The following is a 20,337-nucleotide window of genomic DNA, read 5'->3' on the forward strand; positions in this document are numbered from 1 at the left end:
CAAAGAAACGATTGTTGCTTGTCTTGCTTGTGGTGTAGCGAGCAGAAGATAGGCTCTCTGGCACTCTCCAGAGGTCTTTGCATGGGGAGTGATCTCCAGAGGTCCCTTCCAACCTCAACCATTCCATGATTCTGAGAGTGCTTTCAGCAGCGTCCTCACAGCTGCTTGGGGAATGAAGGAGAAGAAGAGCAGAGGGGAGGAAGAGGSAAGTTTCTCCCCCTTGGGATTTTCAGTACGTCAGGGTAGCACTGCACTGCTCTGCAGTGCCAAAGAGCAGCATTCAGCCTCACCTTATGCCACAGGGCTCTTCATCTCACCACTCTCCTGTGCCTACACTTCTATTCAAGTGCACGGGAACCCTTGTCTTGATTCAGACTGTGCCAGCAGAAGTTTTAAAGCTGCTGTTTCTAGAGTTGTGAGGTTATCCCAGCTCACCAAAGCGGAGACCTGGGACCCTGGTAACCTCACACTGCAGTTGGTCAAGACGTAATTGTTTGGGGGAATGAGAAAGTTTGCGCTGGTGGCACTTGTCAGACAGAAGTGCAAAGCTATTAAATGTGTTAAAGAACCATCTGGGGGCTTTGAGCAGTGTGCATGAAAAAAAAGAAGTGATAAACTTCGTGAAGTACAGCAAAACAGTACATGGAAAATATGGACCTCCTTTAGGCAATTCTGGTACCTCCATGCTTCATAWTACAGGCATGAAAGAAGTACTTTTCTATGAGTTTGTTGGCATTGATGGGCTGTTTGRATTGGCCAATGCCAGTGAATAAAGTGCTCCAGTTTTTCGTTGGTATATTTGCGTTTGTAGGATTGAAATAATGACCCATCCCTCATGGGATAAAGTAGGTCACCAGCTTCTTTGGTTGCCTTGGCTCACAACGCCACGCACTGCACACGTGGCCATTAGCAAGATGATCATCAGGCAGGTACAGGCGCATGCTGTTTGCTGGACGTGCTTTTCCGTGACTCTGCTGATGCCTAGTAGCTGGAAGTCAGTGTGAGAAAAGGTGGCTGTTGCTGCAGCCTGCMGCTTGTGCTGTGCTCGTAAAAGGAATACCCTTATCTGTAAGTGAGATGGGAAAGCTTTCTGCTTAGACTGAAAGGCAAATTATTAGACTCCATGACAGCACTGTTCGACCAAGGGAGACGTGAGGGATTGCTTGTGTGCTGTCAGCGGGAGTGCTGCTGCTTTCTTCACTGTGTGCGCAATTCGAATACCGAATAACGGTGGCATGGACGTTACTGTTAKGAGCTCTTTGTAAGAGGCGCACGGGCATTGCTTTGGTCCTAACCTTTTCACAAGAAAAGCATTTCATATCCTAAGTATTTGTGCTGTTAGCAATATGGGATAAAAATTAAATCATTCACTGAAAACAAGGTCAGTAATTATGTGACAAGTGTGCTTAAAACTTTAAAAAACACACTGAAAGGAATTTTCCCCCCTGCAAAGAAAAGAAAAATTAATCTCCAGTTTTAAGAAACTTTATGCCACTAAGAGATAGAAGCTGAGTCTGGAATCAGGAATACTTGTCTACGAGTAGTTGTTTTCCTGGGTTTCCCCAGACTTGCTATTGAATGGGCTATTAAAATTGGCTGTGTTTGCATTTTTCCATTCTTGGTTCTTCTCTGCTCTTTCTCCAGCATATTCCCTTCCTTATTCACCTATTTAGCAGCTTCTGTGGAACAGACAAAACCTGAGAATTTATAATTTATTGTGTGCCCCTCATTTCCTGACCTGAYGCAATCACAGCAACAGAGAAGAGTAAGATTCTCTAGGATGAAGCTAGCTGAAGATGCAGGAGGGAAGAATGACGTTGAGATTGCCAAGCTTATAGCGATGTTAGAAAGGGTAATGAAAACATATTATTTCCATTTTTGCAGTCAAGATTTTTGGGACAATTTGAATTAATTATATYGCATGATGGGGAATCTTGCAGCTGATAAATGAAAGGAAAAAAGAATATAGTGCATGTGGTACCACATAAAGATACTCCTGTAGGAGGCATAGTGGCCAACTTGCCTTTGACTAGGGGTGCTTTTGAATGTGGTGGTGACACAGGAAAGGCAGATACTGCAGAGTGACTGTGACAGAAATGCTTAATCCAGGATAGCATGGAAAGGATGTCACAGTGAAAGGAAAAAGCACATCTCTGTACCAGAGAATGRCACACTGGAAAATGTGATAAGGACCAATAGTTTAGATTAACAAAACATTTTGCAAGGTAGTGAAGAYGGTTTTGCATCTCGTATTGCTATCTATTTCCATTTCATGAACTGACTTACAGCAGAGAGCTAATATACATGCAGATCTTGGAGACCAGCCTTGGATACCCTCTGATAGAGCTTTTCAGGCAGCAAAGGTCCCTTTGCATGTCTAGTGAAATTCAAGGCAGCCACAAAGAGCTGCCAGAAGAATCTCCCCATGTGGAGATTTCTTCTCCAGCATAGCATTTCCATACCTGTCACCTCCTAAACCTAGCATCGTGTGAGAAATACAGCAAAAAGGGGCATGTCAGCCGGATTTTTGATACACTACATCTCTTGCTGGCACTGGCTCCCCCAGGATTGTTGCACAAGTGGGAAAGGATATTSCAGTCTTCCCTTGCAGCTCACGTTGGCCTTCATGTTTGCGGAGCTCAAGATGGTAAGAGGTGCAGCTCTTCCTCAGGGCTGCTGCTCCTCTCTGCTGCTGGGAAAGGCTCGGACGCTAAGGATCTGCTCCGTGACATTTAAGAGCAAAAATATGAAAACTCAGACCGCTAACGTGAGTTTAAAGTTAACGGGCTTTAATTTGGGATCTGTGATTTATTCATGCACAACTAACATTCATGTTCTGTTTTATTTTGTTTCTCCTTTCTAAGATTGGCCAAGTCACCKCTGCCCTGAAGCTGTAGAAGGGGTAACCCTATCCAGAGGAGGAGGTGGAAGCCTGTTCTGCTTAGACTGAGAGGCAGATTTGCCTTGGAGTTGTCTCGCACAATAGATGTGGAGGATTGCTCCCGCCAGCAGGCTTGTTTCACTTGTGGTTTCTGCTACCCGCACATGGGTAGCAGCAACTCGAACTTCAGTGGACTGACACTGGATGGTGTCATATCAGGGCAGAAATCAAAACTGGCAGGAGACTAGTTGCTCTTGGTGCTGGTTTAGAGCWGAGGGGTTGTGATGTCCTCGCACCTGCAGAGACAGTGTTGCTTTTACAGAGAAAAGAACTAAAATGTGCATACTTTAAATTTACAGTCAGTTCCCAKTATCTCTAAACTGTGATAAGACAGTTTTTTGAAATGATTAAAGACCCTTCCAGAATTATGGGGGGGAGAGAGGGAGACATGTTGTTTCATTTTTATTTTCATTTATACYGAGGCCAGAAGATGGCACATATATGTAGCAGTTCAAATGAAATCCAAAGTTTAATTATGGAATATTGACTTCAATCTAGAAGACMTAAACCAATAGCTCTTTGTGCTGCAGAGGGAAATAAAATAAGCCCATGCTCACACAAACATCCTGCACCTGGAAGGGAGCTGTGTTTTTTTGCTTGTATGTGGCACACAGAAGCCAGTTCATACAGCAAGCAAGCAGAGATGGGAAAAACATGAATTTAGCTATCCCATCCCTTCTCAGTAAAGGATTGCTCTCTGTCCTGTTCCTGCAGGTTTTGGCTAGTGCAGTTTCAGATGATTTAACAGTGGTATCTCTCATGCTTCCCTTCGATAGGGAATGATGGCAGGTTCCCCAATATTCAGTCCTGTTTGCTTTTGCTCTTGCTCTGTTTGTGCCTCAAGGTCTCGTCCGGGTTCAAGAGACTCATCTTGTGCTGTCTTTTTAGATGACYGTATATATTTTTGTATCACAGTATTGACTTGGTAGCTGCAGTATATATAATCCTACTCTGTTTCTTCAAATCAGTAACATTACAACACCAAAACTAATGCAATTTGTGAAATACTGTACATAATACCCCTATTTGGTATAGTCACAGCATTTTATTTTTACTATTGCAGTCTATACTGAGTGGACTATTTATCACAGTTTACAAGGAACGAGCTTTGCTAACACTATTAAATCACTGGAGCGTGCAAAATTATGGCACCAGAGCAGGTGCTATCATCTCCAGTTCTTATGGAAAGAAAGGAAAAACCCTTAAACAATCCTGAACATTTATACCTCAAGGAAACGATCCTTTATATTAATATAAAAAGATTGTTTTGTACTCAGTCAAGGGAATTCTTGGCAGTCAGTTTAAACTTACATGTATATATAGCACGCTGGAGCCTGCTAAGTACCTCTGTTTTCTTTATGGATGAAGCTTTGGTGCCAAGAGGTCTGCACCAAGCCCGAGTGCAGATACGCTTGTATCTGATGGATTGTCCCACAGTGAACCACGATGTATATCGGGTATACAAACACGTATTGATTATGTGGTTTACAGCAGAATCATAACCTGATGTTTTTACGTACAAATATGCAATCAATCTTCATATGCGGGAGCTCTGTACAGAAGAAATATTTTATGCTCTACATTAGGTATCACAAGACAGCTCTTTTTAATCTCATCACTATAGCATTTTTTGTGAATCTGTACTGTTCTTACAAGCATCATCTCTGTGTTCGCTATGGTCTATAAGTGTATAATGAAGTGATAGTGTGTGTAACTATATTTCAGTTTCAGTAAGAAGTCATGGTCAGCTGCAAGAGAAAACCTCGTATTTCTTTTTGTGTTTGTTACACATCTGTAAAACTTTCCTCAAACATTGCACTACAGAATAAAAAACTTGTATTTGAGGAGGAAAAATTAGCATTTTTAATCAGATTTTAGTCTATCATGTAAATAAATTGGAATATATGTGCTTGTAGACTAACTTGCCGCTGGTGCCATAAAGTCAGCTCCCAATTGTTTACTGCGAAATCTAGTCAATTTGACTCAACTGCCACTTCTAAATGTAGAAATGGGTACATAATTTGTGAAGACTACCTTATGTTAGCAATTTTTGAAAGTGACTATGCTAGCTCATGATGCCTAGCCACATCAAACATGCAAACTTATGGTAGCRGTATTTATTTATAAGTCTGGACAGGAGTATTTGAATGATTTTTCTGATGCAGCTTTCATGTTCAGAAGTTTTATTTTGATCTTTTAGATCTATGAAAATTTGGAGACTATTTGGTGATACTGCAATGACCATGCTGTTTACCCATATGGTTGTGTCTGCATTCACTCTTTAACTCACATTTTTCCACCCTCTCAAGTTCTTTTTCCTCTCATTCCTTGTCAGTAGAATTTCTGTGTTGAATGTATTTTGTTATCCTTCATTATACAGGGTTTTAAAAAACATTGTTCTGCTGTCACACAACCTTCTCAGGACTCAGTAATAGTATTAGCTGTTGCTGCAGGATGTGTGGTGTTTATTTTATGGCAGAGAAAATAAGCTTATTTGAAACTAAGTTTTTATTTGTCTTAAATTCAAAAGAACACTGTAAAATAGTAGTTAGAAAACTCAGACAGCTGGGCTTTAGCATTTAGATGCATTTGGCCAGTAATACATGCACTGGAGCAGATAAATATTTGTAGAAAGAAATAGAAGGAAAGTGGGCTGTACTTGCTTCCCGAAACCTTCATGGAAGCCCGTACTTGGCAAAGGCAAGGAGCCCAAGGTGAGACGCGGGGAGGAAGGGGGGAGCTGCACTGTCGCTCCTCTGCAGAGCTCGAATTAATGCTTAAAGATATTAATGCTACAAAACGTTAAAATAAGACACCAGTCCTGTTTGTTCAAGCTCTCGAATGAGGATCTTGGCTCTTATACATCTCTGCAGCTCCTCTGCTCTTGCAGTCTGCTCTTGCCCGTTTTGGCTCGCTGTGCCAGCCCAGTTCTGCGCGCGTTTGCCCGGGAACGGAAAACGCCTTCGCTTCTCCTTCACTGCTGGGCTATAACCCCCTGCTTCACTGTCACAGCGCTGCAGACCATAGCTCCGTGGAGCCACGGTGCTCCGAGTGCCCTAGGGCGAATCTAGAACTAACCTATCAAGTCAAAACCTACTGAACGTGATGTTTCACACCGTAACGGTTAAAGCGTAGGCGCGCGTGTGTAAGCTTCCGTTGACTATGGGGACTCTTAATCAGTTTTCACCATTAGTGCAGGAAACTCAGATTTGCGTTTAAGAAGCAGTTTGACCTAAAAATGTTTCTTCTAGCTGTGAAAAAATTTGCTATAATTTCTCGGCTCCTTTCACATAGATTAATAAATTAAGGTTAATAATAAATTAATATCAACAATATACGTTATTATTATAAAATTGTAAATATTAAAATGAGAAATTCTAGGCTCTACACAGTATTATTTCTTCTTACAATGTGATTAACTTTGTTTCTGTGGAATGATGCTGTCTTGCCATATCTCACTAAGCTATTACTTGCTAAAGTGAACAGGAACATTACTAGTGAATGAGGATGATTGTGCAGTAAATGCTTTAATTCTGTTACTGCCTCTAATCATGAAAGCTTCTTTTTCTTTGCTTTTTTTTTACCTGTAACTTACATAGTTAAGAGGGGAAAAAAGACCAGTAAGATCAATAGTGGCTGAGTTTGTYTCATAATTTTCATTACCGAAGTGATCTGATTTAAGTCACAGGATTGTGCTTCTGAAAGAGGTCTTTGTAATCTAATCTTTCTGAAACATTTGTATGTATTTTTAAAATYTAAGTCTAATCAAGAAATCTTACTTGAAGAAACAAAAGTACTTCAACTTTTAATCTTTTTAAAAAACCATCTGTATAAATCTTCTTTGCTAGGTGGTGCACATGAAGGTCTCCAGCACTTGGGTCCTTACGGCAATATCCCAAATATTGTGGCTGAGCTGACAGGAGACAATATACCAAAGGATTTCAGTGAAGATCAAGGGTATCCTGACCCTCCAAACCCCTGCCCCATTGGAAAAACAGGTAATTCTGCTATGGCCTTCGTACATCTCTCCTCACTGTACTGCTGAGTCTTCGGTGCTGTACTAAGCAGAGCAACGTGATCGGTCATGGATGTATTCTTTCCTTCTCTGCCCTAAGAGCAGAACTGTGAGCAGTTGGGTATTTTGGATGAGCTTTTTTCTTTTTCTGTTATATGTAACTTTTGTATTGCTGTATGACAGAAGGTGAGGTCAAAGAAATCATCTTAACCTTCAAGTAGAGGATGGTGAGATTTATGACAGTGTCTTGTTCTGGAGGGAGTGCTTTTTTAGGCTGGCCCCTGAAAAAAGTTATCGTTCTGTACAGATGAGATTTACCCTTTTTTTAGAGACTTTCATTGTGCCAGAGGAATGAAACTGTCTGCCCTGATCTCCAACCCAGACCATGAGTCAATATTTAAGATACCTTGGCTCCAATCCACACGGCTTTATAGCTCACTGAGGGTATGTCTATGCCAAGAAATGGAGAACTACGTGGACATACCCTAACTCCTTACAAGCAAGTTTGCTCTGAAAGAGAGGTAATAGAGTCTCCGAGGGCTGGAGTGGTATTGTATGTGGGACACACTACATCCCTTAGCTTGGAGTGGTGCATATGCTAAGCCATGCGTGTGCCTAGTGCTCAGGGATCTTTAATGTAGCACTACATGTGCATGATATAGACATATCCTAAGGGAACTGCTCTTTTTTCCTGTTATTTGAGCCAAGGAACGATTTCCAGTACTGAGAGCAGTAGTAAAACACCCATTGGCTGCCATGGGAGCTGGAACTGGGAATGAGTTCTCCATTTTCTCTCGTTATTCATTTGTGAACTAAGAGATCCTTTCAAAATCTTTTCTGTTTAGTCTTCATTTATGTTATTTGGATAATGCAAAGCAGGTGTCCATATTCTTATTTTAAAATGTTCTAACTAGCTTGGAAGTGATCAGAAAATAAGCATTTGTCATGAAAAGTTTTGCAAATGGTATTTTCACTTTTCATTCAAAAATACAAAAGATTTCCAAAAGCCCTCACTACTGTTTTCTATTACAGCCCATTTGGTGATGATGGTTGCATCTCTTTTGAAATAATATCTAAGTTTCCTTTTTGTTCAATGTAGCTATTATCTGACAGGTTACAAATGATGGTTTTACATTTCCTCACACACACAGGCATATGCATAGATTTTGTCTCGCATGCTTGCCCATCAGACTTCGGTTAGTGATTAGATAACTAAAATAAAAACCTGGCATTCAGAGAAATGGTTTTGCAGATCTCTCCAATTTTTCTTCTTTAGGTGAAATAAAAGTTGTTAGCAAAAGCAATAGAGTCAGATATGAACATGGAGAGAATTCGGAGGAAAGTGCTGCTCTGTCATAGGTACACCGTGAGCGGAGATAATATCTACTAGGATTAGAGTAAAATGTTTTTCAGAGCCCTAAATGGAAATTCAAGTGGTGACTGTTAAAACTGTGTTATGCGTACAAATTATGAGAGGCCTTCCTCAATCAGGTCTGTGGATTTGCTTAATGGAAAACAATTTTTCCAGTCACTGTCTGCATATGCACATTCCACAGCGGGAATACATATGCCTCAAGCACTTGAGCTTGAAGACTTTTTGACTAGCAGTCACAGAGGGCATACAGCTCCTCTTCGTGTTTTCTGACAAAAGGCACAGACACTGCAAACAAGATCCACCACACCTCTGTGGCACCTGCTTCTCAGCTTGAGATGACCCTGCCCCAGCGAGACAGAAATAACTTCTTAGTGCTTCTTGTTAAACGCTAATGATTTCTGACCAACTCCTAGCTAGCTGGCATGGTTAGTTTTTCCTTGTTTTTTATTGGCAACTTTTTTCCCTCCTAAAGAGAAAAGAGAGAAAGCAGGATCTATTGGACTTAACCTCCTCAGGACACTGASTTCAATTCATATTTAATTTAAGCCTTTACTGCCTCCTACATCTGCAGAAAAGATAATCCATCTGCAAATCTTTCTCCATGATGGTCACACAAGGACAGAAAGGAAAGTCCACAGGTGCACCTTCTGGAGTGTCTGTCTCCTGCAGATCTCATTGCTCGGATGCCCAGCATCAGGTCCCGGGTGCGAGGATCCCCTTGGGCATGTCTGAGAAGGACCTGATGCTCCAAGCACACAGTGCTGGTGAAGACAAGAGAACGCCAGGGGCAGATTCCATCCAAAGCRCTGCTCTAGGCTAATATTTCTGAATATTTAATGCAAAGATCACTTCATTTTGATGAAAAGTCCATAAGCAAATTTTAAAAAGGGTATTGTGTCTGGCGTGGCACCATCTGTGGAACCATGCATTGAAATTAAAAGATGTTCCTGGAAACCCCAGATCAGCTGCCAGTCTTCAGAAGTGTCTTTAGCATAAAACTTCTGCTGCATTATATTTTTATGGGAACCTCTGATGTGTAAATGATTTTCAGCCGTTTTTGAACAAAGTAGCAAACCAGCAACGGAGTTCCATGAATAGCTACTTAGTAGAGGAAATTCTGCGTTTGCTCACAGAGTCATTGTACCATAAGCTTCAAAAGTATTGCTGAAATAATTTCTACCACTTCCTGTGGACATTTAAAAATAAAAATAGGACCTCCCTGAATCAGAATAACGTGCAGTTCTATCTAAAGTTAGTTTCAATAATTGATTTTAAGAAAATAGGGTGGGGAGGTGGAGAGGCTTGGAAAATAAATRTTTAGTTTTGAACTTTCATTTTGTTATATTTTTTTTAAAAAAATGACAAACTTATTTCAAAAGAAGAAAAAACTTATATTTTCCAGTCATCTAGATCTCTAAATGTTTTTATTGCATAATTGCATTTAAGAAGCTAAATCATGTTCATAGTGTATTTTTAAAGTTACGAAGCACTCAGTGCTTTTTAACATACTTTTACAGTTGATGATGGGTGTCTAGAAAATACCCCGGACACAGCAGAGTTCAGTAGAGAATACCAGCTGCACCAACACCTTTTTGATCCAGAGCATGACTATCCCAACATGGGCAAGTGGGTGAGTACATAATTCTTTGTTATTTTGCTGCATATCATGTTGGGTATTGTCTGCTGTATGAGATAGAATGAAGCCTCGAGGAGAAGATTATATTCATTGCTGGAAAACTTACCACCCTTAGGGTAACTGTGTAAAAAGATGAACTTACCCCTAAAAATACAGAAAAAAATGACAAAGAAAAATGGAAAGCAATCAATGAAAAGTCARTTAAAAGTAAACAGAAATCCTTGTCTTATTACTTGTCTTAATACATGACAACTATGTGTGTGCTTGATAAATGCAACAAACCGCAAGTCAAACGAAAGTGAACACGTGAACACTGCCTTTCTGAGAGGCAGTGACAGGAGGAGCTCAGTGAGGCTCTTTCGGAGCCTGGTACCAATAAGGCGGGAGCTGGTGGGAAGCGCGAGGGGCGGACGGCTTGCCCTYGAGCAGGAGCGGCGCCCGCCAGGCACTGCTCGTCGGAGTGATCCAGCCTTGTCTCTTCCCCTTCTCTTCCCTCTTGCTTGCATGAAAGCAGAAGAACATCAATACGTTTGGTTGGAACAATATTACCATATTGCTATCAAAAACCCATTTTGTACGTTGCATGTAATAAATACAACCAGCTACACTAAGGGCAAGAACCTTGTTCTGTGCATACAAGGACTTAAATAACTCAGGAAGATTATTTCTACAGGCTAGAGGCTCCAAAGAGAGCTCTGCGGCTTAATCTTAGATTACATCAGTTAAACGTCCAATCTCAAATCCATCTTCAGGCGCCAGGAAAACAATAACAATGGTCATAATTTATGCTTCTAGAACAAATCATGAAATCTCATTATACATTGTTATAACACTTTACTTAAGATTACTCTAACCCAGTGTTCCATAAGCATATATTGGTAAATGGACATGCTTGGCAGACTCTTTTCCTGCTGTAATCATGAGACAATGATTCATCATTTATAATCAAACCAGTATAAGATTTATAGCCTTAATTACTTATGTGAGTGCTAAATTTCTAGAGAGAATGATGCCAAAATCCAAATTTTGGAAACTCTTGTTGCATTCTAAGTAATTACCATCAAAGGTTTTTATTTTAAAAACACCAGATGGTGAACTTTATTATTTATGCCAGATAATGCTGTTAGTTTTCTTATTATTCATAAGYAATTTATTTTCGTAATGCCATGTTGAAGACTATAAAAACGCTTCTCCAAATCTTTGGCCTATTGCAGTGTTTCAGAATCAGGGTACATACTGTGTTGTCATCAGCAACATATATACTTAACAAATGGTAGGTAATCATTAGTGAATACTGGCCTTTTTTCATTTCTCCATCCATCACTACTAATTCAGGGAAAAAACTACTCACGCATGGTTTAAAACAGACTGCGAGGTCCCAAACAGTAATCATATCTAGCTGCAGTATAGCCAAGACCAGATCTTTTTAATTAGAGATGAAACAGCTGGTAATGTACATGATCAAATGTTCTGCCGAGATTCAGGAGTATTGCCCCGATTGCCTCCTCATTGTATATTACTACACATTAGAAAGATTAGGAAATATAATGATATCTGGTTTTATAGATGTTTTTGTTATTTTTCCCCCTGTGGAAAAATAAGAGCAGAAAAGCACTCTAAAAATTAGCTAACTGAGAGTTTATAGAAGAGCGATAAAGAGATAAAGCAGATGAGATCTTCCAGTTTTAGGTCATTACTGGCATCTGGATTAGATAGGTCATAAATGACCAACTCAGCAGCTGGTGAGCCGCGTGGTGGGTGACTGCGCGCATCCACATCACCCCCCAAAGCCCCTGTGCCGGTAGCTGACTCCTACCTCGGCAGTCACCAGCAGAGGTTTCTACCTCGGTTTCTACCTAGGACCAGGTACCCGTAAGGGATGTAGTGCTGCATTGCTGTAGACAATTCCGCAAAACCGCGGGCGCTCTGGGAGGCGCTCGGCTGTCGCTGCGGTCCGAAGCCCTCCGAGCCGGAGCATCCCGGCGCCTGCCCTCAGCTCTTGGGGGARCTTCTCCTGGTGCCCTGGTGCCACAGAGCATTGAGGTGGTGACATGGTCCCACGGACATGGGCTGTCAAAGAGCCAATATGCGTTCCTCAGCAGAAGCACAGTAAAACCCAAGTTATGTTAGCAAGTTAACGAAAGACCTGCTTGTTTGTGAGCAATGGGGAAGAAACAGATATTCTTTTTGTTTTGCTTTGAACTGTAAGTGACTTAATGTCTTGCTTGCAAAGCTGTGGGACCTGTACCTTACCCTTGGGTAAAAGGAACCACTCTATAATTGCAGTGTGGACACATTTTGTGAAGTAATTCTGGAAGTTCTCATACAGCAAAATCTATGAGTCTATGTAGATGCTAAATATTATATATAAATAATTGCTAATGCATATGAAAGTATGAATATGTAAATCATAATAAACATATACTGAGGTAGAAAAATTCTTCCTCCTTTTTCCCTCCCCTGTCYTTGATAGACCTCTCCATATGTCAATGTGCTCATCTGGGGCATCGCAGCGCATGATCTGTTCCTAGGCYGAGCAGCACGGCTCCCACACGCCCTGCCATAGTGGAGATTCTTTCTTTTTCCCTCATATGGGGAAAATGTAGAGGGGACAATGGGAGTGGTAAGACACAGGACTTCTGGAGGTCTCTGCCTGAGTGTGCAGCTATCATTTCTAAGGTATCTGGCCCCAGAACACTTTCTTTCTTAGTTCAGACTTCCTTTGCTGGAGGAAGGTGTTTTCCATCTGGCGGGTATCTTTTCTGCATCTTGACTCTTAAGGGAGTGCATCTGTAGAAGTCTTGTTGGCATCTAGAAAGACTTTCACGAAGACAACTTACTTTTTTATATAAATGATTTTTTTAGGTTTATTGAAACCTGAAGTGTTAACTGTTCCCATGCTATGCGGAGAGGGGTGAGTTTAAAAAGATGWGGGAAGTTCAGATAGGTTTTCTGATATGACTCTCAGTACAAGTAGAAAATTAAAAGGCAATGATGTTTTTCAACAATTCTTTTTATTGAAGCAGTGAATAACATTTCACTCTCAGGGTAGAAATAATGCTGGTTTTGTTTATCAGCTACATGGGAGGGACCCAAGCCAGTACAAAGAAAGATAAATGGAAAGCAGGGATAGAAATATGCCACAAAATTGAACTCCTTTTTAAGGGAGTTGCCACCTCTTGCTTCCCAATTTTAATGAAAGCCTGAAAGCAGTCAGTCACAGATTTCACTTTTTTTCAGTTTCAGTTATTGTGAACAATCTTAAGTGCATCTCTCTTTGCCAACTCAGATCTATAAATATATGGATGGCAGTGAAGTTTGCTAGGAAGGGTTATGGTAGGTCAGATATCCCTTTTCCATTTCAGACAGTAAATACAGATTACTGAGTTTAGAGAGTAAATGCTTGGTGCAATAGAAATTGCCATGCTTGGTATTAGTGGTAGGCTGTAAATTGCCTGATTTAGGGACAAGAAAAAGCCCTCCTCAAGGAGTGCACTCTTGCTAATGCAGTTTGCCTTACCAGTTTTGCTCAATAATTGTGCAAGTCCAGATTACAGAGCTGCTAATTATTGCTGACTTAAACTAATCTCAGTGACCTCTGGAAGACATAGAGGTAAATCTCCCTGGCACTAGTTAGTTGGTTACAAGCGTCTTAGCTCTGTGTTCTTCAGCAGAGRTCCCAACCCATAATATCTAATCCAGGAATCTGGACCAGGTGCGAGGGAAGCTGCAGGAGCAAGGGGACAGTGTCCTGTCCCCGCAGTCCTGGGAGGGCTAAGATGTGACACGACTCCCCCTTTAGTTCCTTCTGAATCAACATTTCCTCTTCAGAAGTGCAGCGTATCTCYGGATGAGGGTTACCTTGAGAAACGCGGTGCCCCGTTTCTTAGGCAAAAGCACTTCCAAGAAGATTAAGCAGCTGATGTCATCAGGCCTTTACGTGGTGGCTTCACATCTCCGCAGTCGCTGTCACCACACAAGCGCACACTTAGCTCATGGTCCCTGATCTCATTTGCTTTACTCTACATATGATACTTAAAAGTAGTAGTTATGGCCTTGAAACACTTGCAAACAGACTAAGCAAAATATGATTTTTCCTGAGCAGGAACAGTTCAACTGGAAGGAATTTTTGGGAGTGATAGGAATAGCTGCAGTAGTCATGATGTTCTTTTCATCAATTTCAACAATACTTTTCCTTTTAATGAAAATTATAAGGTCAAATAGTTTATGAAGAGGGACTTCAGCGTGCTTTGTTTCCTACAGAGAGTAATCTACACATCTCTGGGTTTTTTTTTGTTTTTAATGTTAAGTTTTCCCTATGTGAGTTTGCATAAATGACTAGCCAAGAATGTCTCCCTTGGCCAACTTCATCTCTGTTCCCTTTTGGCAGAGATGAGATAAAATGACTGAGGTTAGGCAAGAAATAGGCCTTACGAATTTGGGGTTTAATGTACACGAGAAGTACAAAACAGACAATTTTGGCAGATTTCATTGTAACACTTGAAAATGTTTGTTTTTTCTCATATCAAGGCTGCACAGAGGGTAGAAATGTTTGGTGAATTTGTCTCTCACTAGAATTACACTTTCTATTTATATGATCAACGTTAGGTCAGTTGTTTATAGCAGAATTAATGGCCTTGTTTATACAGTGTTCTGCTTTTATACATGTAATTCTTCTCTCCTTCCATTTTCAGGTTAGGCTTTGGTTTTGTTTTTCTTCATAATACACAATTGAAACAAAATGTGTTGAGCATGTGTGTGTTATTCCAGACTTTATTAGAATTCACTACTTGTATGAAATATAACAATATGTGGATGCATTTATATAAACTATGGTCAGAGGGYTTTTATTTTTTCCCTCATCATCATAACTTTCCTTTCTGCCAAGATGTTTTTGGCAGTTTTTAAAAGGTTCACTCTATTAAAAATGTTACAGACCAAATGGTTTTTAGAAACTTTATTGAGGGCACTACTTAAACAAAGAAAGGGTTGGCACTGAACCGACTTCAGCAGAACTTTGCACTGGGAAGTGTTGATATCTGGAATGAAATAAGCAAAGACAACAAAACAGTAGGAATGACACTGATTGCAGTTTTTAAAAGGAATTAGAAAATCGCTTGTAAAGGGAAACATTTTTGCTCATGTACTGGTGTCACCTCAAATGTGAAGATGTACCAGAGACAGGACTCTTTATCAATACATATTGATTTATTTATTTTTAAATAAGTAGTTGTGTTTTACATGTGGAACATCCTATCGATATCAGTATACCAGCATGTACTTGAAGCGCTGGTGCCTTGAACACAGACAAGCGTACAGTACAACGTGGAGGAATACTACTGAGCGTTTAGTTGGTGATGACGTGGACTGCTCCGGAAGAACAGCAAAATATTAGCAGCAGTATCCAAATGTCTCCGTGTGGTTTATCTTTCCCTTAACTTTACAAACCCATCTAAACTTGCTCCTAACTGTTCATATGCTAATATCTAACATTAAAAAAAAAAAGAAMGTTTAATTAATTTGATGGCTACCCTTTTTTTCCAGAGCAAGAGTTTACTCTTTGAGAAGATTAATGGTGGTCCAAAAAGAAGAAAGCGGGTAACTATCAGAAAACTTTGTTACCTTTCCGTCATCTATAGAGGTAGTAAAAACTAAAATCATGTTGCTGAAACGAACAGTTGGTCTAATACAGCTGCATGATAGCTTRGATAATGCTTAAAGTTAGGGTATCTCTGCGATAAACTACCGCAACAGGCTTCTTGGCAATGCTGTGTAGAAGTATTTCTCTAAATAGTTTGTTGCAGTGCTTTCAGGAGATGCACTTGAATGCAAAGCTTTAATTTAAAAAACTGTATTAGCTGTCTTTTTAATTAGATCCAGTTTGCATAAAAACATTTTAGATTATTTAAATTTTCTTTTAAACTAAATTTAAGAAGTTTCCCATTAAAAGTATAGGTAAAATTAATTAATTACAGCTACTCATGCRAGTCAGTAGCTGTTTGCATGTAAATGACAGCAGAACTGGTGCCATCACTGAAGCAACTTGATTGACTGATACCCGTACACTCAAGTTTACCCCAGAATTAAACTTGCATCACTTTGTCCCAGCAGCTTGCTGACAAAGAYGAAGGGGGTCTCATCCCACTGGCCCTAATACAATGAAGGAGATCCACATCTTGCAGAGTACTTTTGCATGGTCCATCTTGCCATGTTCTCTCTTTTTTTCAATAGTTTAAGCCTTTCTTCTCTCAAAAAGTCACATTCAGGCAGAGGAAAAATCTTTAGCTTTGCTGCTGGTAGATTTTTTTCACAAGAAGAAAACAGAGCTTTACATTTTATAGTGTAGTTCTTTGCCAGAAAGTAACTTTGTAAAATATGACAGCAGGGTTTATATTGTAAATGGAATAGATTTGCTTTGGAATAACTAAAGCATAAGATGATTTTTTTAAAAAAAAAAAAAACTTTCAAACTTTGCCAGAAAGTGAGAAGATGAGTTGATTTTCTTACTGAATCACATATCACAAGTAATAAACATTTTGCAATCAAAAGTTAATGATCTAGCTTGAGGATTATTCCATGAGTGTGCTTAGTATCTGCCTCCTGCTTAGTTTGATTTTCAAGTTTGTTAACAGAGAAGCAAGAAGTCGTGACACCTTATTTTAAGTCTATAAAGTAAGCAGAATCTACTCTAAGGACAGTGATGTGGAATATTTATTAATGGCTAGAACAGAACAGCATGGTAAGGTAGGATTAGTGCAATATATACAYGAGAAAAAAGAAGAAAATATATACATTTTCTGTCTGCGTGCCGACTGATGTAACTGGTGTAATGGAAAGAACGGCTGGGCAGCGTGGCAGCTCTGCGGCCAGGGACAGCCTCAAACTTCAGCGGCAAAGCCTCAGTTCCTTGCTTTGCAACAGATTTGTCTTCGTAGTGGAGGCATGTCATTTAAGGTTAAATTCATTATTTAAAGTACTGTTTTGAAAGTAATACTGTAATGATTACTAATACAATAACGAGCAATTCACAGTTCTCACTTCATGAGCAAAAAGGCTAACCTCGAGACGTCGACGGCAGCTTGTAATGCTCTAGATCTCAAGAAGCCCCTCTGATTCCCCTCCCACCACCCTCCGTGGTCCTTGCCCTCCCRCACAAACAAGCTTCTTACCGGGGGTGGCCGCTGGCAGCAAACTGCTCTTTTGAAGCACGGCTTTCCAGCTTTACGTTAGAAGCAAGTTGCCTTTGGAGACCTGGGTTGTCCGTGCAGAGGAACCGTTGTGCCGCTACGATGCTGTAGCGCAGCAGTCACGGAGGCACTGCTCAGCTCTGCAAAACTGCTCGTTCTGTGTATGTGTATGAACACACGTACATGTGAGAATGCACATACGTATATATTAAACATATACATGCACTCTATAAAATGCAGAGGTGTATATTTATCGTTTGCTGCTGTGTTGATTTTTTGCAACTTTTGCGGTGGAAGACGAGGAGGTCCACAGCAACCTCTTATTCAGCTGAAGCGATTCTGCCTGTTTTCMGTTTCTATATGTGACCAGTGTCCTATCCCAAATGTAAGCATATCCTGAGCATAAGTTCTATCATAGCTGAGTCACATTGCCATGATCTTGGAAGTTGTACACAAAGGTATTTGTGAGCCATATTACTCTGAATTCAGCACAGTAGTATAGGATTAAAATTAGCCAAAAATTTTGCATTATATTTTGTATTCTCTTTTGTCTGTTAAGACAAAACTTTTTATGTTTTCTCATTATATTCTACTTTCAAAAAGTAGCAAGCATGTACCATTCCAGCAAGAGACCAATTAATCTTCCTAAGAATCTTCAAATAGTTCCTAGAAGTTTATGCAACAGCTGAATTTCACTAAATTAACATTAAACAGAACTTCTTTAAACAAACATAAATAAATCATTTACATGTGTCTTATTTTTAACACACCCTAATTTTAAGCATCAAATTAGTGTTAGTGTTATTTTCAAGGATTTTCCACATTCATTCCTGGCTCTTAATGTTTTTTTTGTTTGTTTGTTTTCACTTGTAGCAGGCAAAGCAATCAGTAAACACTACAGCAAAGCAAGGAGGACAGCTCTACTATGATTAAGTATTAATGATAACTTCAACAAACATGAAAAAAATCAAAGTATTAAACTCACATAAAGACAAATCCCAAATCCTAAATCTCTTTTCCAGAGATTTGACAAATACTTGGGATATTTCAAAATAAATACTTTAATCCATGTTTTTTAGGCTTTTTTGCTTACTTCTGAACTACAACTTTTGGTGAAGTAAGTATAGAAATACTTCAAGAAAAATTATTTCTCTGATATAATCRTCTGACAAGATTCAGAAGATAGTGGAAAATGCAAATCCTCCAGAGTTTGTCCTAAGAGAGGCAAATAATTTTTATTGGCATTAAAACTCAACACACTACAGTTTTGCTCCATATCCATGAACTAGAAAAGAGAGTACTYGAATTCTGTTTATAGTGGTACTGTAGGAGACCTGAAAGTGGGTATAAATAGTATTTGAGTGAATTTTAAAGCTCCATCAATCTGACTGATAGGTGCAAATATAATCAATACRTTTTATTTCACTGGTATAGATAAAATTCAGGCAGAGGCTTTCTACATTACCATCATCTCCAAACAGGTTGAGGACAGGATCTGTTCATCCTCAGTCTCACGTTGTGCTGCTTACGTGGCCCAAAGTGAAGCTAAACCCTCTCCAGGGATTTTCTTTTCAGCRTTCTCATGTTCTGGCGATGGTGAGAGCCATTTCCTATGCCAAAATCTTGCTTGGCTGTGTTTCTGTGCCAGAAGAGTTTTTATCTCAGCATCACGAAAAGCAGTGAGGAGGGGTTTACTGGTGAGGAGATGGGCTGAAGAAGAGACGATGGTGAAAGCCAGCGTYGCGGTATCTCATTTATCCCCAGCATAGGGTCCACCAGGGACCCGTGATGTAAACTGAASCTTACCTGCCTGTTCCTAACAAGTTCTGTCCTGCTGCAAGAATTAGAGAAGCTGCTTAGAGATCTGCTGCTTCTCTGCTGAACTGAGGAAAGGGGGAGTGGAGCAAAAAGACAGCGGTTAAGTCAGCCTGTCCTACGTGCTGCACAGTCCTCCTTCACTTGCCCCCACTGCGGGCTAGGTAGCAGTTACTCCTTTTAGTGGTATGGATTGAATTCTTGCACCCAAAACTTACTGGAAAGCAAAACATTGACTGACTTTTAGATTTACTCCATGCAATTTCTTATTTTCAGTCCATAAATATCTGACAGATAAGAAATACATATCCACTATTGCTAGATACCTTCTATAGATCTCCCTGAATACATATGTGTGTGTGTGTGTATACRCAAATATAAATATATATATAGATTATATACGTACACACAAACATACAATTTATTTATTTRTTTTTTAACTTTTCCAGAGTGTGAACCCATATCTGCAAGGACAGCGACTGGATAATGTTGTAGCGAAGAAGTCTGTTCCACATTTTTCAGATGAAGACAAGGGTCCTGAATAAGTACAATAAAAATGAATGATGAAAACTCATGCCATCTTCTGCTAGATCGTAATATTGCTTATATATAATCATCTATTAAAATCCTTGTGAGTGGCAGCRTGTTTATTATTTATATAATTGTAGATGAAAAACAGCTGTATTTATAACAGTATGTTCTCCTAGATAACGAAAATATGGTTCTGCTTTTTGTTAAGCTATGGTAAAAGGACAGTTCTGTTGTTTTTATTTTAGTCATGGAGCAAACTTTAAAAATATTAGTCATTTTAATAGCTAATGTGAGGTAAATGGTCTTAATGAGCGGCTTGTAAATAGGCAGATGTAAAAAAAAAAGGCCCAGTCTGACTCCAACATTTAATCTTAAATTTTACTATGTTTGACACATGAAAATTATAGTTTTATGTTTTGTTCACAAATATTGTTACTTAGCAAAGACAAAGTATTTATTTTACCCAGAGAATTTTGGCTTTTGGTCTATTTTAATAAACATTTAAGCAATCTACAAGGTTTGCAAAGTGACATTTTCCAAAATATTTCATAGGCTGCTCCGTCTCAATTATTGCAGTGCAAATTTAAAAATTAAAGAACTGATTTTTGAGTTTATCCACTGGAATATTTTTCTGTTTTAATCATTCTGTGTCCACACCTTTCCCGAACTCACATGTCTTATTTCGTTACCAGTGGTACTTTTAGAAAGTACTCATCCTCCCCCCGCCTTTTTTTTTTTTTTTTTTTTAAGTCTGAGTAACAGCAGTTATGAATATTAATGTCCTTAGAATATTACAGGTAAAGGTGGAGACATTTAATAAAGCTGTATGAACTTACG

General features: G+C 39.6%; 1 protein-coding gene across 2 annotated transcripts in view; it reads left to right on the top strand.

Moving 5' to 3' along the window:
* Positions 1-19,634, top strand: part of SCG5 (secretogranin V) — a 28,949-nt gene extending 9,315 nt beyond the window's left edge. For both annotated transcript variants that reach the window (XM_085306684.1, XM_085306683.1), the window contains exons 3-6: positions 6,790-6,939; positions 9,849-9,961; positions 15,512-15,565; positions 19,419-19,634. In XM_085306684.1, coding sequence (XP_085162810.1) covers positions 6,790-6,939; positions 9,849-9,961; positions 15,512-15,565; positions 19,419-19,514 — 413 coding nt within the window. In that variant the 3' untranslated portion in view covers positions 19,515-19,634. The remainder of the gene's footprint in view (positions 1-6,789; positions 6,940-9,848; positions 9,962-15,511; positions 15,566-19,418) is intronic.
* Positions 19,635-20,337: the final 703 nt, after the last annotated feature.

The sequence above is a fragment of the Rhea americana genome, unplaced genomic scaffold (genome assembly GCF_003343005.1).
Source record: "Rhea americana isolate MKP2758 unplaced genomic scaffold, rheAme1 scaffold_245, whole genome shotgun sequence".
Taxonomy (NCBI): Eukaryota; Metazoa; Chordata; class Aves; order Rheiformes; family Rheidae; genus Rhea; species Rhea americana.